The sequence below is a fragment of the Girardinichthys multiradiatus genome, chromosome 7, assembly GCF_021462225.1.
Source record: "Girardinichthys multiradiatus isolate DD_20200921_A chromosome 7, DD_fGirMul_XY1, whole genome shotgun sequence".
Taxonomy (NCBI): Eukaryota; Metazoa; Chordata; class Actinopteri; order Cyprinodontiformes; family Goodeidae; genus Girardinichthys; species Girardinichthys multiradiatus.
In genome coordinates, this window is record NC_061800.1 from 6,908,586 (window position 1) to 6,925,571 (window position 16,986).

General features: G+C 43.6%; 1 protein-coding gene across 2 annotated transcripts in view; it reads left to right on the plus strand.

Annotated features, from left to right (window-relative positions):
• Positions 1 to 14,889, plus strand: part of vwa8 (von Willebrand factor A domain containing 8) — a 135,555-nt gene extending 120,666 nt beyond the window's left edge. For both annotated transcript variants that reach the window (XM_047370333.1, XM_047370334.1), the window contains exons 40-45: positions 5,057 to 5,165; positions 6,703 to 6,828; positions 7,302 to 7,460; positions 9,371 to 9,469; positions 10,799 to 11,037; positions 13,563 to 14,889. In XM_047370333.1, coding sequence (XP_047226289.1) covers positions 5,057 to 5,165; positions 6,703 to 6,828; positions 7,302 to 7,460; positions 9,371 to 9,469; positions 10,799 to 11,037; positions 13,563 to 13,671 — 841 coding nt within the window. In that variant the 3' untranslated portion in view covers positions 13,672 to 14,889. The remainder of the gene's footprint in view (positions 1 to 5,056; positions 5,166 to 6,702; positions 6,829 to 7,301; positions 7,461 to 9,370; positions 9,470 to 10,798; positions 11,038 to 13,562) is intronic.
• Positions 14,890 to 16,986: the final 2,097 nt, after the last annotated feature.

A 16,986-nucleotide genomic window follows, 5' to 3' on the forward strand; every position in this document is an offset into this window, starting at 1 on the left:
ACATCAAAATTATTACGTTTGTGGCGGTAACATGACAATGTGAAAAGGTTCAAGGGCTATAAATGTTTTTGCAAGGTATTGTGAACAGGAAGGAGATTGGAGAAAAGCAATAGTGGAAATGAAGGAAAAAATAGAGATGTGGAACAAAACAGAAAACAAGAAGAGAAGTAGGGCCAAACAGAAAAAGAGGGAAGTTGAGGAAATGGAAGAATAAGACAATAGGATACGGTGAAGGAAAGTTGAAAGAAGAAAAAAACAAGGGCAACAATAAGAATGAAAACAGAGAAAATGAAAAGTAAAGCTTTTAAAGTAATAAAGGAAGCTATGTTCTCTCTTAAATAATGGGTTTCATCTGTGTCAGTGAATAAATATTTATTATGAACACGTGTTGGTCTACTCATGGTTTCAGAGCTGACTGGACAAATGCCACCTGTTGACTCAGTGTCTCCCTGTGTTAACCATCTCAACTACAACTCAGGCATTCATCTGTGATCTAGGTGTGGATAAACGGTAGTTTACATCAGGTTTTCCCTACAGGTGTGTTCTTCTGAGGGTGTGTGTGCATGTCTGCATGTGTGACCTCCTTTGATTGCATGGCTAATGCCAGCACAGTCTAAACACCTTGACTCTTCCACATTCACACACAGATCAGAATCAGAATCAGAAAAGCTTTATTGCCAAGTACGTTTTTGGACATACAAGGAATTTGTTTTGGCGTAGTTGGTGCAATACAGTACAAATTAAACAGTATAAACATATCTACAATATAATATAAATATATGTGCACAGTTTTAAGTGAGTGAGAGTAAATATAGAGCAGTATAAGATGCAAGAGCAATACAACAGTGCAGGTGATCATTGTGCAAGTATAGCAGTGCAAGTAAAGCCGGAGTCCAAGCTGAACGTTAATGTAACGCATAGAGTTACAGTTTACAAGTGTCCTGTCAGCAAAAAAAGGGGGGGAGGGGAGTGTCAGGGTGGTTTCCGGGCTTTGTTAACCAGGCTGGTGGCAGATGGGGAAAAAACTGTTCTTGTGGCGTGAGGTTTTGGTCCGGATGGACCGCAGCCTCCTGCCAGAGGGGAGAGTTTCAAAGAGTCTGTGACCGGGGTGGGAGGGATCAGCCAGAATCTTCCCTGCCCGCTTCAGGGTCCTGGAGGTGTACAGTTCCTGGAGCGACAGTAGACTGCAGCCAATCACCTTCTCAGCAGACCGAATGACACGCTGCAGCCTGCCCTTATCCTTGGCTGTAGCAGCGGCGTACCAGATGGTGATGGAGGAGGTGAGAATGGACTCAATGATGGCTGTGTAGAAGTGCACCATCATAGTCTTTGGCAGGTTGAATTTCTTCAGCTGCTGCAGGAAGAACATCCTCTGCTGGGCTTTCTTGATGAGGGAGCTGATGTTTGGCTCCCACTTGAGATCCTGGGAGATGATGGTTCCCAGGAAGCGGAAAGATTCCACAGTGTCAATTGTGGAGTCACAGAGGGTGATGGGGGCAGGTGGGGCTGGGTTCTGCCTGAAGTCCACAACCATCTCCACTGTCTTTAGAGCGTTGAACTCAAGGTTGTTCTGGCTGCACCAGTCCAACAGATGGTCCACCTCCCATCTGTACGCGGACTCGTCACCATCAGAGATGAGTCCGATCAGGGTGGTGTCGTCCGCAAACTTCAGAAGCTTGACAGACTGGTGACTGGAGGTGCAGCTGTTGGTGTACAGGGAGAAGAGCAGAGGAGAGAGAACACAGCCTTGGGGGGAACCGGTGCTGATGGTTAGGGAGTCAGAGACGTGCTTCCCCAGCCTCACGCGCTGCTTCCTGTCAGACAGGAAGTCAGTGATCCACCTGCAGGTGGAGTCGGGCACACTCAGCTGGGAGAGCTTCTCCTGTAGCAGAACTGGGACGATGGTGTTGATGGCAGAGCTGAAATCCACAAACAGGATCCTGGCATAGGTTCCTGTGGAGTCCAGGTGCCGCAGGATGAAGTGAAGGGCTAAGTTGACTGCATCATCTACAGACCTGTTGGCTCTGTAGGCAAACTGCAGGGGGTCCAGGAGGGGGTCGGTGATGTCTTTTAGGTGTGAGAGCACAAGGCACTCAAAGGACTTCATCACCACAGAGGTCAGGGCAACGGGTCTGAAGTCATTAAGCCCTGTGGTCCTTGGCTTCTTGGGAACAGGGACGATGGTGGAGGACTTGAAGCAGGCTGGCACATGACATGTCTCCAGTGAGGTGTTAAATATGTCTGTGAAGACTGGAGACAGCTGATCAGTGCAGTGCTTCAGGCTGGCTGGTGAGACAGAATCCGGACCAGCAGCTTTCCGGGGGTTCTGTCTCCTGAAGAGTTTGTTGACGTCCCTCTCCTGGATGAAAGAGCCGTCCTCGGCGTGGGTAGGGGGCTGGTGGGGGGGAACTTCAGGGTGGGGGTTGGAGGTGCCAAGGCCCCTCTTGAGGTTGGGGAGGTGGGGGTGGTGAATTGTGGCTGCAGCTGTTGGGGGGCGTCGTGGGGGATGGTTGCAGGACTGTCCCTTTGTCTTTCAAAGCGGCAGTAGAACTCGTTCAGGTCGTTGGCGAGGCGTCGGTCGTTGATGGAGTGGGGGGCTTTCGGCTTGTAGTTGGTGATTTGCTTGAGCCCTTTCCAGACAGACGCAGAGTCGTTGGCTGAGAACTGGTTTTGGAGCTTCTCAGAGTACAGTATGGTCTCCCTACAGACTATACAGATCTGTTACAAGCTGGGACATATTAAGCCAGAGGCCCTCCATCCTTCCTCCAATCCCTGCCTGCATTTTAAAATCATGCCTCTGCATTGCAGGGGTGCTCACGGTCTGCTTGTCACCAAAGGTTTCTAACACCTGGGAGAGATTTCACCCACGTCCTACAGTTTCTTGTCATCTCACACACACTTTACGCTGCTGAAGCATGGTGGTAGCACCTTTACATCAGCCGCAACAAAGTGTGTGTACAGTAGCTGAGAGTTTAGTACCTGCACATAGGGATTACTTTGATAAGCCTGACTGAGGGGGTACAGACCACCTGTGTCTATGCAGGTGTGTCTTTGAAGAGATCACAAACACATGCCAAGTGGTCCATATTTAACAAACTTGACCCCTGTCAATTAGTGCACAGGTGTCCAGACGGGAGGTAATCAAAGCAACTTTAATGGTTTTCAGATTATGTTGAGCCTAAAGCCAGAGTCGTTGTGGTGGCCTTTAACCTTTCTATTGTGGCGATGCCAAAGACCTTTTCTGCAAGAAGTTAGCTGGGAATGCATATCTATTTGTTGACTTTGCTTTCCAGGCCCGACTAAAGATATCGTCCTACAGTGATGTGAAAACGTGTTTGCACACTAATGGTTATCTTTTATTTGTGCCTATTTGTTGCAGCTAAATATTTCAAATCATTAACCAAATCTTATGAAGAGAAGAAGCTATAAACCAACCTGGCTCTCTGTGATTTCCCCCTTTTTGAATCATGACTTAACTGTGATTAACCACATCATTTGAAACTCTTAGTTCAGTTTAAGTAGTTAAGCCAAAGAAAGATGACAAACAACACACTAATAATATCTATTAGTCTGGAAAGGCTTACAAGGCCATCTTAAGGTTTGGTTTTATTGGACTTCTTAACTGATTGAACTCCTTTACCTAGTTTATAGTATTTCATCTGGATTAAAGCATTTCAGACTGAGAGGTGATAGCTGGAGTAAATTACAAGCATGATGTCATCCTTCTCTTTGGAAACACTGCAGGGGAACAGATAATTGGCTCTGGAAAGATAAACAAGGACTGTAGGTAATCAAGAAAAGTAAGTTCCCCCAGGAACCATCTAGGGGCAAGGCAAAAGGGAGATCTGTTCTTGTTAACATGAGAAGTAAAATAACAGGCAGAACCAACCATCCAGAAAGTTTGGATGTAACCGATTGGACGATTTTAGCCTACAAGTCCTCTTCTACACCTCTGCCAAAAGAGAAATATATTTGGATGATTGCCAGAGGGAATCTTACATAATGGCTACTCCATTTGATAAAGAGCCTATCGCTGGAAACATTAAATTTCTGCCACATTATGGTGCAATAAAGGAGCTGGGACAGGGAGCTTTCTTTGTGCAGCTGCATTCTTTTCAGTTCACTCCCATGCTAATCTGGCCCAAGGCAGCAGTTCTCATCCAGTGGAAGATGGCTTCTTTTTATGTCCGACTGGCATCAGGCCAGTCGGGGTCAGTCAAGCTGATAATCATCTGATTCCAATTACAAGCCGATTTCATGGTGCATCTATACCTGAAAGATGGTCATAGGAAACTCAGACCAAAAGGTAAGAGAATGCATTTTTGTTTTTATTTTTAATAACACAACTGAAAGGAGCCAGCTGAGGTGGCTCCCTCAGGAGGTGTTCCAGGCATGTCCCACCGGGAGGAGGCGCAGGGGAACAACTCAGGACACGCGGGAGGGACTATGTCTCTCAGCTGGCCTGAGAACGTCTCAAGCCACCCCTAGAGAAGCTGGAGGTGGTATCTGGGGAGAGAGGAATCTGGGTGTCCCTGCTGAGACTGCTGCCCTCATCCTGAGAGCACCATCCTCACAGTGAAGCATGGTGGTGGCAGTATTATGGACTTGACCCTTATGAGTCATGAAAACATGGCTATTGTTTTACAGAATGTAAAGATCAGTGAAATGCCCAAATGTCACCTTCTTTAAGCCACGATTAAGTCAGTCCATCCATAGTCTCTAACTGCTTATCTTTGTAGGGTCGTGAAGGGGCTGGTGCCTCTTCCCAGTGGTCACTGGGCGAAAGGTGGGATACACCCTAAAAAGATCACAATTTCTTCACAGGGCAACACAAAAACAGACAGGACAAACAACCATACTCACACACATTTAGGGAGACCAATTTACTGTAATGATTTTGGACTGTGGGATGGGTACCCAGGAAGAACCCACATATGAACGGGCTTCGAATCTAGGACCCTATGCTGAAAGGCAACGACACTACCAACTGCTCCACTGTGCATGGTCAAGTTGAGTCATGCTAAAAAGCTGTGTGTCTCTTCTGTGTTTGTCTCAGATTAAAGGAAATTGATATGAGCGAGTATGATGCTTCTACTTATGAGCGCTTTTCCAACGCAGTGAGGAGACAGGTTCAGTCCCTACGAATCATCCTGGACAGCTTACAGGTCAGTATCACTGTACTGGTCTTATACTTGGCACCTGTGATTCCCTTTGTTGGATAACTCACCACTTTTAATCTAATCTCTTTTCCTGCAGCTGTTATCAGCAAGAAGTCCAATTATTCTTTAAAGAACACTGATTACTTTCATCCTGCTTTTCTGTCCAGTCCCCGTCCCGTTCAAAGCCACATCCTAAGTTACTGGTTGCCTTCACAACAATCATAGTGGGCTCATACAGCCAGCAGATGACCATTGTTTGACCTACAGACCTGTGTTGTCAGGTCAGAATGTAGGGGTTTGGAACGCCTAAAGCCTTTGATATGATGATGTGACTGAAAGGGCCTAGGGAGTGGTGGCAAAAAAATAAGCTTGTTAGAGTCTCTCAGGTTCATTGTTTGGATCTTACTTTCCTCCTTTTGTTTAGGCATAGTAGGGCGAGCATCTCGTGTGTGTGTGTGTGTGTGTGTGTGTGTGTTCATATGACGAGAGGAAAATCACGCTGCAATGATTACAGAGCAGAGCATCAAGGCTTGCCCTATTATTCTCCTGTACAGGTGTGAAGATGTGTTGTGGTGGGTGGGTGTTTGTGTGCGTGAGCTTGGGTTTTCCATCCAGGTGTTTACAGTCTGGCTTTTATCATGAATGTTGCATATTGTTTCTATGTGTCGCTTTAGCCAGAGGCTTCTCACTGTAAAAATGATGAAGATTACTCCTAACCCAGCAGACAAGACGCCATGAAGTCATGTTATGGTGTTCCGTACCTAATGAGTGAATTAAGGGTTCCCACACACAAATAGACTTACCGCTTACTATAGCTGGCAAACTTTAAACAGATAGTATGGATTGTTTCAATCTAGGGAATTCTTTCTGTTTATACTCAACCATAAACTGCTAAACCAGTTGTAACCAGCTAGAAATATGTAAAGCACCTTGAGTTTGCTTTGACCACTACTGTGTTGTCAGAGACAAAAATTCCTTTGGTTTTCTCTACTCAGATGGTCTGCCCCTCAATCTGTCTGAATTAACAATACAACTGCTGTCATTCACAATATTTCCCATGTTTGTGTGTAGAAAGTATCAGGGTTGATGCTTCACTTAGGCTGCACACAGTTTTAAAAAAGAATATTCATACACCTTGAGCTTTTTCCTATTTTGTCACATTAGAAGCACAAACTTTAATATATTTTGTTGATATTCTATGTGACAGTCAAACACAATGTAATCTTCAGTGTGAGCTACGTTTTTCTTTTCCCTTTACTCTAACAGCCTTAAACAAAATCTTAGTTTCCTTGAAGTTTAAACTACAAACAGATTAATAATTGGAGTCCACCTGTTTGTAATCTAATGCCATTGGTGATGAATGCAGGAAAATACTAGAAACAAAAATGTTTCGAGACCGATTTGTTTGTAACAGGCTGACCCTCCAGTACATAGATGGCAGACAACCATGTACTTCCCTTTATCGACATAACTGTCTTTCGATCTGATATGTTTTGTCACTGCTGATCACTGCATGGCAAACCTATGTGTGTTTGTGTTTCAGGCTAAAGGCAAGGAGCGGCAGTGGCTAAAGAACCAACCTATGGGAGAACTGGATGATGCTAAAATCATTGATGGACTAACTGGAGAGAAAACTATCTATAAACGCAGGGGAGAGCTGGACCCAGAGGTGTGTGTCTTTTTGTAGCTGTGGATATTTTTACCATTCAACCACCTTTGTTTTCCTCACACACATAATTTCAACCCTTAACCGTTAAGTGCTATGTTTAGTAGTGTGTGTGTGTGAGATATTTACTGCTTCTCTGCTGAGGCTCACGCACGGGTTGTTGCCCATTCATGTGTTCTCATTTATGCTTATGAGCAGCCAGAGACACACAGCCTGCAGATAGTTCCCACACTAATCACACAAACACACTACCCATAATATGCATGGCTTGTTTTTGTAACTTATTCAGCCCTGTGTGCTGCATATTTTTGGTCTGCACCAAAGGTCTACACTAAGTTTTAGAACTCTGGCCTTATGTCAACAGGTATTTTAGGAAAGCAGAACTAAAATCAACAGAAACCAATTCAGTGTATTACTTTACCTCCATTGGATCGTTCTGTGCTCAGTTTGTTCTTGAACTTTGTTCATCTTTACAGCTGGGCAGTCCTCAGCAGAAGCCAAAGCGTTTGCGGGTGTTGGCCGATGTGTCGGGTAGCATGTACCGCTTTAATGGTGTGGATGGCAGACTGGAGCGCTCCATGGAGGCTGTGTGTATGGTCATGGAGGCCCTGGAGAGCTACGAGCACAAGTTCAAGGTGACAACGTTAAGCAAGATAGAGTCTTCAATGCTTCAGAGCATAGTTGGAAATTAATAATCACACCCTCTCACTGTTAAACGGCTGTCACACTTTTGCTATCTTGCCACGTATGTGGAGATATTGAAAAATAAAACTTAGGGGTAATCAAGTCCTATCAAGCATGAGTGTCCCCTTTGATACACCCCTGTTCTGAGTAGCGCATGTGTAATTGGGAAGCGTATGGATTCACAGTGTTCTGCTGGACCAATATGGGGTATGTTACTTTTGCTGTGACCTCACAATCTTGTTTCATTTATTTATTTTCATGATTCACTGAATCTTCATCAGAGAGCATGGCATAGTGTGAGATTAAGTGATGTTATTAAGTCATTGTTGAGACATTTGAGGTTATCTGGTGGTCAAATTAAATGTTAAATGTGTAGGTAATCGATGCTGGATCTTTATTTTTCCATGGCATGCAACACTTTTATGATGACACAACTCAATAATTTTATTATTGTTAAAACATGCCTCTTACATTTGTTGCCTCTCTATCTGAACAACCCATAAGCACCGTCACCTCCTATATTATGCCATAGTTTTAATGGCGGACCTTTAATACTCAAACTAAAACAACAGGTAAGATTGTTCAGGTAACCACTTAAAATGTAGCATAAAGGAGGAAAAGATCAGAACACAACCACACAGTGGATTACAGTCCTAGATACCAGCTAAAGTTTCACTTTTTTTTTAAATCAATGTCACACAGTCACCAGTGCAAAGCAGACCTAGTTAAAAACTGCAAATCTGCAACCCTTCAATTATAATGCCTGAACTATAGAGAAGTGTTCCCTAATGAATACCAAAAAACGACCTTACTGACAAATAAGGCTTTTCTGTTGGTCACATTACTCAAAGCACAGTAACGTCTCTGTGCTAATCCAGCTCCTCAGACTGATTACATCACTGTTTGAAGCGCTTGTTGCTCTGTCTGTGTCAAGCGCGTTGTAGCCTGGAAAGTAGAAAAGACGAAAAAGACAGGCAGGACAGGACAGAGTGGAGACATGCAGAGATGTGTCTGCAAAAGGAATGAAGGGGAGACAGACTTCTTGGCCCCTTAGTGACACTCAACCCAGCCTAAAACTGATCGCATACCCCCACCCCACACACACACACACACACACACACACACACACAGATCTGTGTGTCACATCAGATGGCAGTGTGGTTCTTCTTTTTGCATAATAGTCCTTACATTTGATCATGCATTTGAAAACAGCGTAGTCACACCCATGTCTTATGTCACCTATAGTCTGTGGTAGAAATCTGTCCCCAGGCGATGGTCGAAATTCTGCCTATAAGAGTTTAGAGAAGCAATGGTGATATGGTGCAACATTAGCTTTGAGCATCTGTCACTTTAGAGTTTCAAATGTATGAAACTCCTCACATGTATGCTCACAAACCAGAAATGGAACAACACACTTCAACATCAGGGATCTGAGTGCTTTCTAATTAGTTGATGGTTTAAATTGCATGTGGTTTGTTGAAATCTTGTAAAAGTTGCTTAGTACAAAAAATATATACAACAGGATGATGAGTGTCCCCAACAGAAGTAGTGCAGATATGTTACACCTGAGGCCAGAAATAACTGCAGGGGCCCTGTGTGGCAGGCTGACTCAGCCTTAGTGCCCCCCCTTATGATGCGAAAGGCACCATCACTCCTGACAGGGTTAACATACTACAGTGGTGGGTATGAGCTTGGCCCTTCTTAAGTTACAAAGTGATTTTCCTGCAGCATCACACCTGTGTTTCTACATGGACTGTTGAAGGTCCTGTTCGAGAATGTGTTGTGAGAAAGTATTGTGTTTTCCTGACATCATCCTTGTTACAGTCTTTGTAAAGTCACTCACACCGTTTTCTCCACTCAGTACGACATAGTGGGTCACTCAGGCGACGGCTACGACATCGAACTGGTCTCAGCGGACAAAATGCCGAAAAATGACAAGCAGAGACTGAAGGTTCTCAAGGTACAGACTCCAAATCCATTTGGCCAGGTTTTTAAAGGAATATCTCTCACAAAGAGAAAGAGTTAATAACTGTGTTTATTACAATACATTTTAATAGGGCTTTAAAATGATATATTTTACATCATAAAATAATTTTCTTGAAATAATGTGAGGCCTTATATTTTCCATTCATGTGGAGTTGTGTGAAGTACTTCTGAGCTGTCAGTGTGTGACCTTCAGTAAACTGCAGCCAGAGTAATTTGTTTGGAGAACGAGAAAGAATTTATCATGTGGACGTCAAGCCAAAAGTTGCAGAAGGGGTCCATTTATAAATGGATTGCATCCATCTAAAACAAGTTACAACTGAAAAGGTTTTGGAGCACTGTGGCATGTTGCAATATGTTTCACTTGTCAAACCGTGCTGCCAAACAGATCCTGTTAACTGCACACTGTAGAAGTAACTACAGTTCTTTGCAAACGTATTCATACATCATGATTCTTTTTCCCACAGATTGTCTCATCATAGACACACATTTGTTTATTTTGCATTTTATGTAAAATAAAATCATTAACTTTTTTCAGATTGGATGGAGAGTTTCTGTGACCATCAATGTTTAGACCTAGAGAGAGAGGTGCTATTGAGACATTAAATGATATATTATCAAAGAGGAGAAAATAACCCAACCCTGTCTTAAACTCCTCTGCAACTTTCCCCCTGACCTGTCTGCTGTGTTCCCTGGTCTTGATGATGCTGTTTTTTCTCTAACACACCTCTGAGGCCTTTAAAGAACAGCTGGATGTAAACTGCAATTAAGTTACACACAGATATGTGCACACAGATGTCGTGGTTGCACTTAATTTTGTTTTAGGCTTAGAGTGAAGAATGCTGAAAACAAGACTTTAACAAGACTTCCGACTTTTTAGATATTAAGTTTTGAGAAAATAAAGGGGTATGGAAACATTTACCATGTAATGTCTCTTAAAAACAAGTCATCTGGTGAAAGCATTCATAAAATGATTTTCACTGCTTTGAAATTTAATCTGTTAGATGGCAGAAATGGACAATTTGATGGCAGTTAACAGATTTTCTCCCTGATTTTGTAAGCTCATATTTCTTTAACTGTTGTTGAATTTTGTTCTTTAATGATATGTGCTGAAATTTAGTTAAATGTGTACATTAACTAGTAAGTCCAAAACAGGTTTTGAAGATAATGTCTGCTTAAGTGAGCACTAGACAGGATTAAACATTTTAAATTACAACTGACCAATGTGAAATTAGATCATCTGGGGAGATTATATCTACTGCTTTTAAGTGACAAACTTGTATACTGTATATTTCTGGTCCTGCAGACCATGCATGCCCACTCTCAGTTCTGCATGAGTGGCGATTACACTCTGGAGGCCACAGACGCCAGCATCAAGCAGTTGGCGCAAGAGGAGGCGGACGAGCACTTTGTGGTGGTGCTTAGCGACGCCAACTTGGAGCGCTATGGAATCAGGCCGGAACGCTTCTCCCAGGTCTTGACCTCCGACCCGCAGGTCAATGCCTTTGCCATCTTTATCGGATCCCTTGGTGATCAGGCTGAAAGGTGAGGAGAAAATGGAGCAGGTTTTTGTTTTTACACTGGTGTTGATTAATTATGATTGTTTGACTATTAGCATCCATTAATAATTATAATTAAAAGGATCAATTATTAACATAAATACCAAGAGTGGTAAAATACACTGCTCAAAAAAATAAAGGGAACACTCAAATAATGAATCCTAGATCTGAATGAATGAAATATTGTCATTGAATACTTCTGTATAAAGTTGAATGTGCTGACAACAAAATCACACAAAAATCATCAATGGAAATAAAATTTATTAACCAATGGAGGCCTGGATTTGGAGTCACACACAAAATGAAAGTGGAAAAACACACTACAGGCTGATCCAACTTTGATGTAATGTCCTTAAAACAAGTCAAAATGAGGCTCAGTATTGTGTGTGGCCTCCACGTGTCTGTATGACCTCCCTACAACACCTGGACATCCTCCTGGTGAGACGGTGTATGGTCTCCTGAGGGATCTCCTCCCAGACCTGGACTAAAGCATCCACCAACTCCTGGACAGTCTGTGGTGCAACGTGACGTTGGTGGATGGAGCGAGACATGATGTCCCAGATGTGCTCAATCGGATTCAGGTCTGGGGAACGGGCGGGCCAGTCCATAGCTTCAATGTCTACATCTTGCAGGAACTGCTGACACATTTCAGCCACATGAGGTCTAGCATTGTCCTGCATTAGGAGAAACCCAGGGCCAACCACACCAGCATATGGTCTCACAAGGGGTCTGAGGATCTCATCTCTGTACCTAATGGCAGTCAGGCTACCTCTGGCGAGCACATGGAGGGCCGTGCCCCTCCAAAGAAATGCTACCCCACACCATTACTGACCCACTGCCAAACTGGTCATGCTGAAGGATGATGCAGGCAGCAGATCTCTCTCCACGGTGTCTCCAGACTCTGTCCCGTCTGTCACATGTGCTCAGTGTGAACCTGCTTTCATCTGTGAAGAGCACAGGGTGCTAGTGGCGAATTTGCCAATCCTGGTGGCCTCTGGCAAATGCCAAGCATCCTGCAAGGTGTTGGGCTGGGAGCACAACCCCCATTTGTGGACGTCGGGCCCTCATACCATCCTCATGGAGTCGGTTTCTAACCGTTTGTTCAGACACATGTACATTTGTGGCCTGCTGGAGGTCATGTTGCAGGGTTCTGGCAAGGCTCCTCCTGTTCCTCCTTGCACAAAGGTGGAGGAAGTGGTCCTGCTGCTGGGTTGTTGCCCTCCTACGGCCTCCTCCACGTATCCTGGTGTACTGGCCTGTTTCCTGGTAGCGCCTCCAGGCTCTGGACACTACGCTGACAGACACAGCAAACCTTCTTGCCACAGCTCGCATTGATGTGCCATCCTGGATGAGCTGCACTACCTGAGCCACTTGTGTGGGTTGTAGAGTCCGTCTCATGAACCACGAGTGTGAAAGCACCACCAACATTCAAAAGTGACCAAAACATCAGCCAGAAAGCATAGGTACTGAGAAGTGGTCTGTGGTCCCCACCTGCAGAACCACTCCTTTATTGAGTGTCTTGCTAATCACCAAAGATTTCCCCCTGTTGTCTTTTCTATTTGGACAACAGCTGTGAAATTGATTGTTGATCAGTGTTGCTTCCTAAGTGGACAGTTTGATTTCACAGAAGTTTGATTTACTTGGAGTTATATTGGGTTGTTTAAGTGTTCCCATTATTTTTTTCAGCACTGTATATAATGTTAGTCAAACTAACAAATCAGGGCACTAACTGATCCGGAAACATTAGCCAAACAACTTTTGGTGTGTCAAGTATCATCCTGTGAATGACAGCCCAATATGGCGTAGTTTTATGGAACAATGGATGAAAGAGTAATTCACTGCCAACCATTCTGACTGGTTGCCTGGGGTTTTGAGGAGTGCTCCAGTTTCCTCCAACAGTCCAGAAATATGCACATTAGGTTAACCAGCAGTTCTAAACTGACTGGAGGTGTGAAAAGTGCATGGTTAGTTGGCTTCCTGGCTTTCTGACTTCTGGGTATGAAAGTAGTTGGATCTGAGTGGAGGTGAACATTTTTCCCTTTCTGTAGAAACTGTAGAAATCGCATGAATAAAATCTGTTTCCAAAATGCAGAGGGAAAAGTTTTTGACTGGAAATCCATCCATCCATCCACCCACCCACCAACTATAGACTTATCTTGAATAAGTTCATGATAAACGTAGGTTGTTATGCATTAAAAATGTGTTTAAAATAGGAGAGAGAGCTTTGGATATATAGAATTTTGAGAGGAAAACCATGAAGGAAGCGTGTCAGAGTGTTGTTGTTGGCAATGGACTGTTTAGAAACCACACTTCCTGATAGTTGGCCTGGGTGGACTAAGAGGATTCCCAGCATTAGTCACTGTGTTGTTTTGTTGCTAAGTTTCAGTGTCTGAGGGACACAGACTGTAATTTGCTAATGGAAATGTCTCTCACACTCTTTTGGACCAAACAAGCTCTTCTCTGTTTGTCTTCAGGAAAAAATTCTCCAAACACTTCTTGTCTTTGTTTCAGACTCCAGAGGACCCTTCCAGCGGGCAGATCCTTTGTTGCCATGGACACCAAGCACATTCCCTTGATTCTGCAGCAGATCTTCACATCCACAATGCTGTCCAGCGCCTGATGCCGGCACACCCTCATGTAACAGATTCAACAGCTGGCAGTGACTATCCACAATGTGTCTTTACCTCACTCTCTGTAACGGGTCGTGTAACAGAGCTGGCTCAGGTCTCCAACCTCGCCTGAAGGGGACAGACAGCTCCTTTGCCTTTTGTGTAAAACTTTCAAGAAACAGTGACAGAGTTGTGTGTGCGTGACATGTAATATTTAGATGCTTTGTGGAGTACTCTGTGGTGTCAGGATACCCTGTGGTTTTCTTCAGGATGAGTCTGAAATGACACACACATTGATGCTGACATCATAAATGCCTGGACCCTGCCTCAGAGACCATGTTGGGATCAAACACATCCGAACCTGTTGATCTCGCCTATCTGTCCGGACACCAAGCTGACGCACTCACACATATTTCTCCTATTCTGGGCTGCGACAGCTCAAAGGGAAGGGGAATGAACTTGATAAAGCCCTGCTTATTTTAGATTTCCTCCTCATACATAAACTTTACACACACACACACACACACACACCCTTGCAGGAAGACACAAACTTATCCAACGTTTGGATTTGCTGCACAGCAACAACTTGGCTCCTCTGGAATGCTGGAGCTGTGAGCGGGGTGGTTCCCACCTGAGTGCACACGCTCTTTAAAGTCTGCCAGTGCTGCACCACCCCCTGCTGTGTGTGTGTGTTTGGGTGTGTGTATGTCTATGTGTGTGCCTTGTCATACAGCATCCATGTCAACACGCACAAGCCGTATCCTTCCTGGCTGCTGGACCTTGTGACGCCTTGCGCGCTCTCAGTCCTGCAAGGAATCTCAGATCTCCTTTCATAGCCAAACACACTCATACTAACACACACACACTGGTCACTGTGGGGTCATCGTCCCTTGCATGCTAACAGGAAAAGTCTCCACAGACATGAAGCACGTGCATCAGAGCCCAGCTCACTCTCACCCTGCTTGTCATGCTTAACATTCACACCTCACTGTGCAGAGCTGACTGAATCAGTCTGTTGATTAATCTGTTGTTTTGATCCCTCTGGGACAGAGGGGTGTCCCAGTTTTTATTGATCACCTCATCACACTGCTTTAACAGTTAAATAGTTTATAATAATGCTATAGTAGTCACTTCTTTAATTGTATATGGTTGGTAATTTAAGATGAAAAAGCATTTCAAAGTAATGTAAAACAGTTTAATAAAGCAACATCGCTGTTTATGTTCCTCCAGTTGCTGCCAGATTGAACTGATCTCTTGTACAGGTACATATCTTTATTTGGAATCTCATCAAACCTCGAATGTATTTCATTGAAAAAGAGAAAGTCGTATATAATACGGATTCATTGCATGCAGAATGACGTGCTTCAAGTGTTTATTTCGGATACTATTGATAATTATGGCTTACAAGGAATGAAAACCCAAAACTTTTGGAACATTTCTCAGAAAGCTAGAACATTAGGAGGATTGCTAAGCAAAATCCATTCAGGAGTTTGGGGGAGATTCACAAGACACCACACACAGACGTATGCAGAACACAGGTTACAACTCTCACACTCCTTGTGTTAAACTGCTCCTGAACCAGGAACAGCATCAGAAGTGGATTCAGTGGTCCAAAATCATTTTTTCAGATGAAAGGACATTTTTCATTTAATTTGCAAATCAAGATCCCAACATCAGGAGTAAGAGGCACAGAATTCACATTACTTGAAGTCTAATGTGAAGTTTCCACAGTCAGAGATGATTTGGTGTGCCATGTCATCCGCTGATGTCGGTCCACTGGGTTTTATCAAGTCTGAAGTCAGTACAGCTTTTTCCCAGGAGCACTTCATGCTTCCTTCAGCTGACAAGCTTTGTGGAGATCCTGAACTCATTTTCCACGTTCCTACTCTGCCAAACGTACCAATGCCTGCATTCATTCCCATGGTTTCTCTGTCTGATTGCCCAGCAAACAGGCCTGACCTGAACACGATAGAGAATATATGAGCTACTGTCAAGAGGAGGATGAGAGACAGCAAAGCCAACGATGCAGATGACCTAAGGGTAGCTTTGATTTTTCTAAAGAAGTTGCTTGGTTTTTGCTCCGTTACCGGGAGACCTTATATAGATGTCTTTCACCAAATCAGACTGGAAGTATGTCCGCCCTGGAAAAGTGAAGGAGTTCTCTGAATCACAGAGTGCTTTCAGGTACTGTATCCATCCACACCAACTTCAGGCTCAGCTGTGTGTAGCTGCACTTTAAAGAGTGTGTGTGGAAAGAGTTCAGGTGCTAATTACAAACTGCTAGCAGTTCTACTTTTCGTTTCAGCTTCCTTCACAGCACTCCTTTATTGACACACAGTTTATCAACCTTATATTTTCAATTCCAACTTTAGGCCTGCTCACATGCCTCCGTGTGTTGCGCAGCCGCTCTGCCATCTCTAAATATTCCTGTGTGATTACAGCAGAGTTAAGCCGTCTAGAGTAGCACAGCATTAGTCAGAGCTCAGTGTGAGTTTGATCTGGGTTCCCCTGACTTAATCTTAAGATGCTTGGTGAGTCAGTTTGTCGCTTTGAGCAGCTGTGCAAAAATCAGTCAAATTTAGCCGGTGATTATAAATATTTTTAAGGACTTTGGGTGGGCGTTATTGTGTTTTGAGTCTGGGCCCTACGCAATAAAGGTGACTAACATATGTGTCAACAGGAGGCTACATTTCAGACATATGATCACATAAAAACAGGGCAGATTTTTATGTTCCCTATGACTTATTGATGATACTGTAACAGGAGTTTGTGAAATTTAAATGTCAGTGTTTGATTCAGTGTGTCCGCCTTGTGGGATAGATTGTTTCCCACAAGATTATAAATCTTTAGATTGTTTCCCACAAGGCAGATTTCTCACTACATAGCTATGGGGATGGACTATTCACCACATGTTTAATACTAGTTTGTTTGGCTGAAATGTATCCCGACAAACAACACCCACAGTCACCTCCAGGGTCTGGCTGCTGACTCAAGCATTGCAATCTGTTGTAGCTTTCACATAAACTTCCTCGTCCATCAGCTTTAGGTTGTTACTACTCCTGAAGTCAAGTTTCCAATTGTTTTCTAAGCTAAAAGGGTTTTAAAAGACGAGATGGATGTTTATAGAGAGGAGAAACCTGACCCACTGATGGTCATCCATGTTTTCTGCAGAAAATATTTTCCCTCCATTCCTGTTAGAAAGGTTTTTGTTGTTTTTATATACAGGCATAAACAGTCATCACAGAAAAGCTTTATGCCCTCTGAATAAGGACGATTGTGTTTTTTTTTTTTTTTTATCATTTTAATTTGTTTTTTCAGATTTTTAA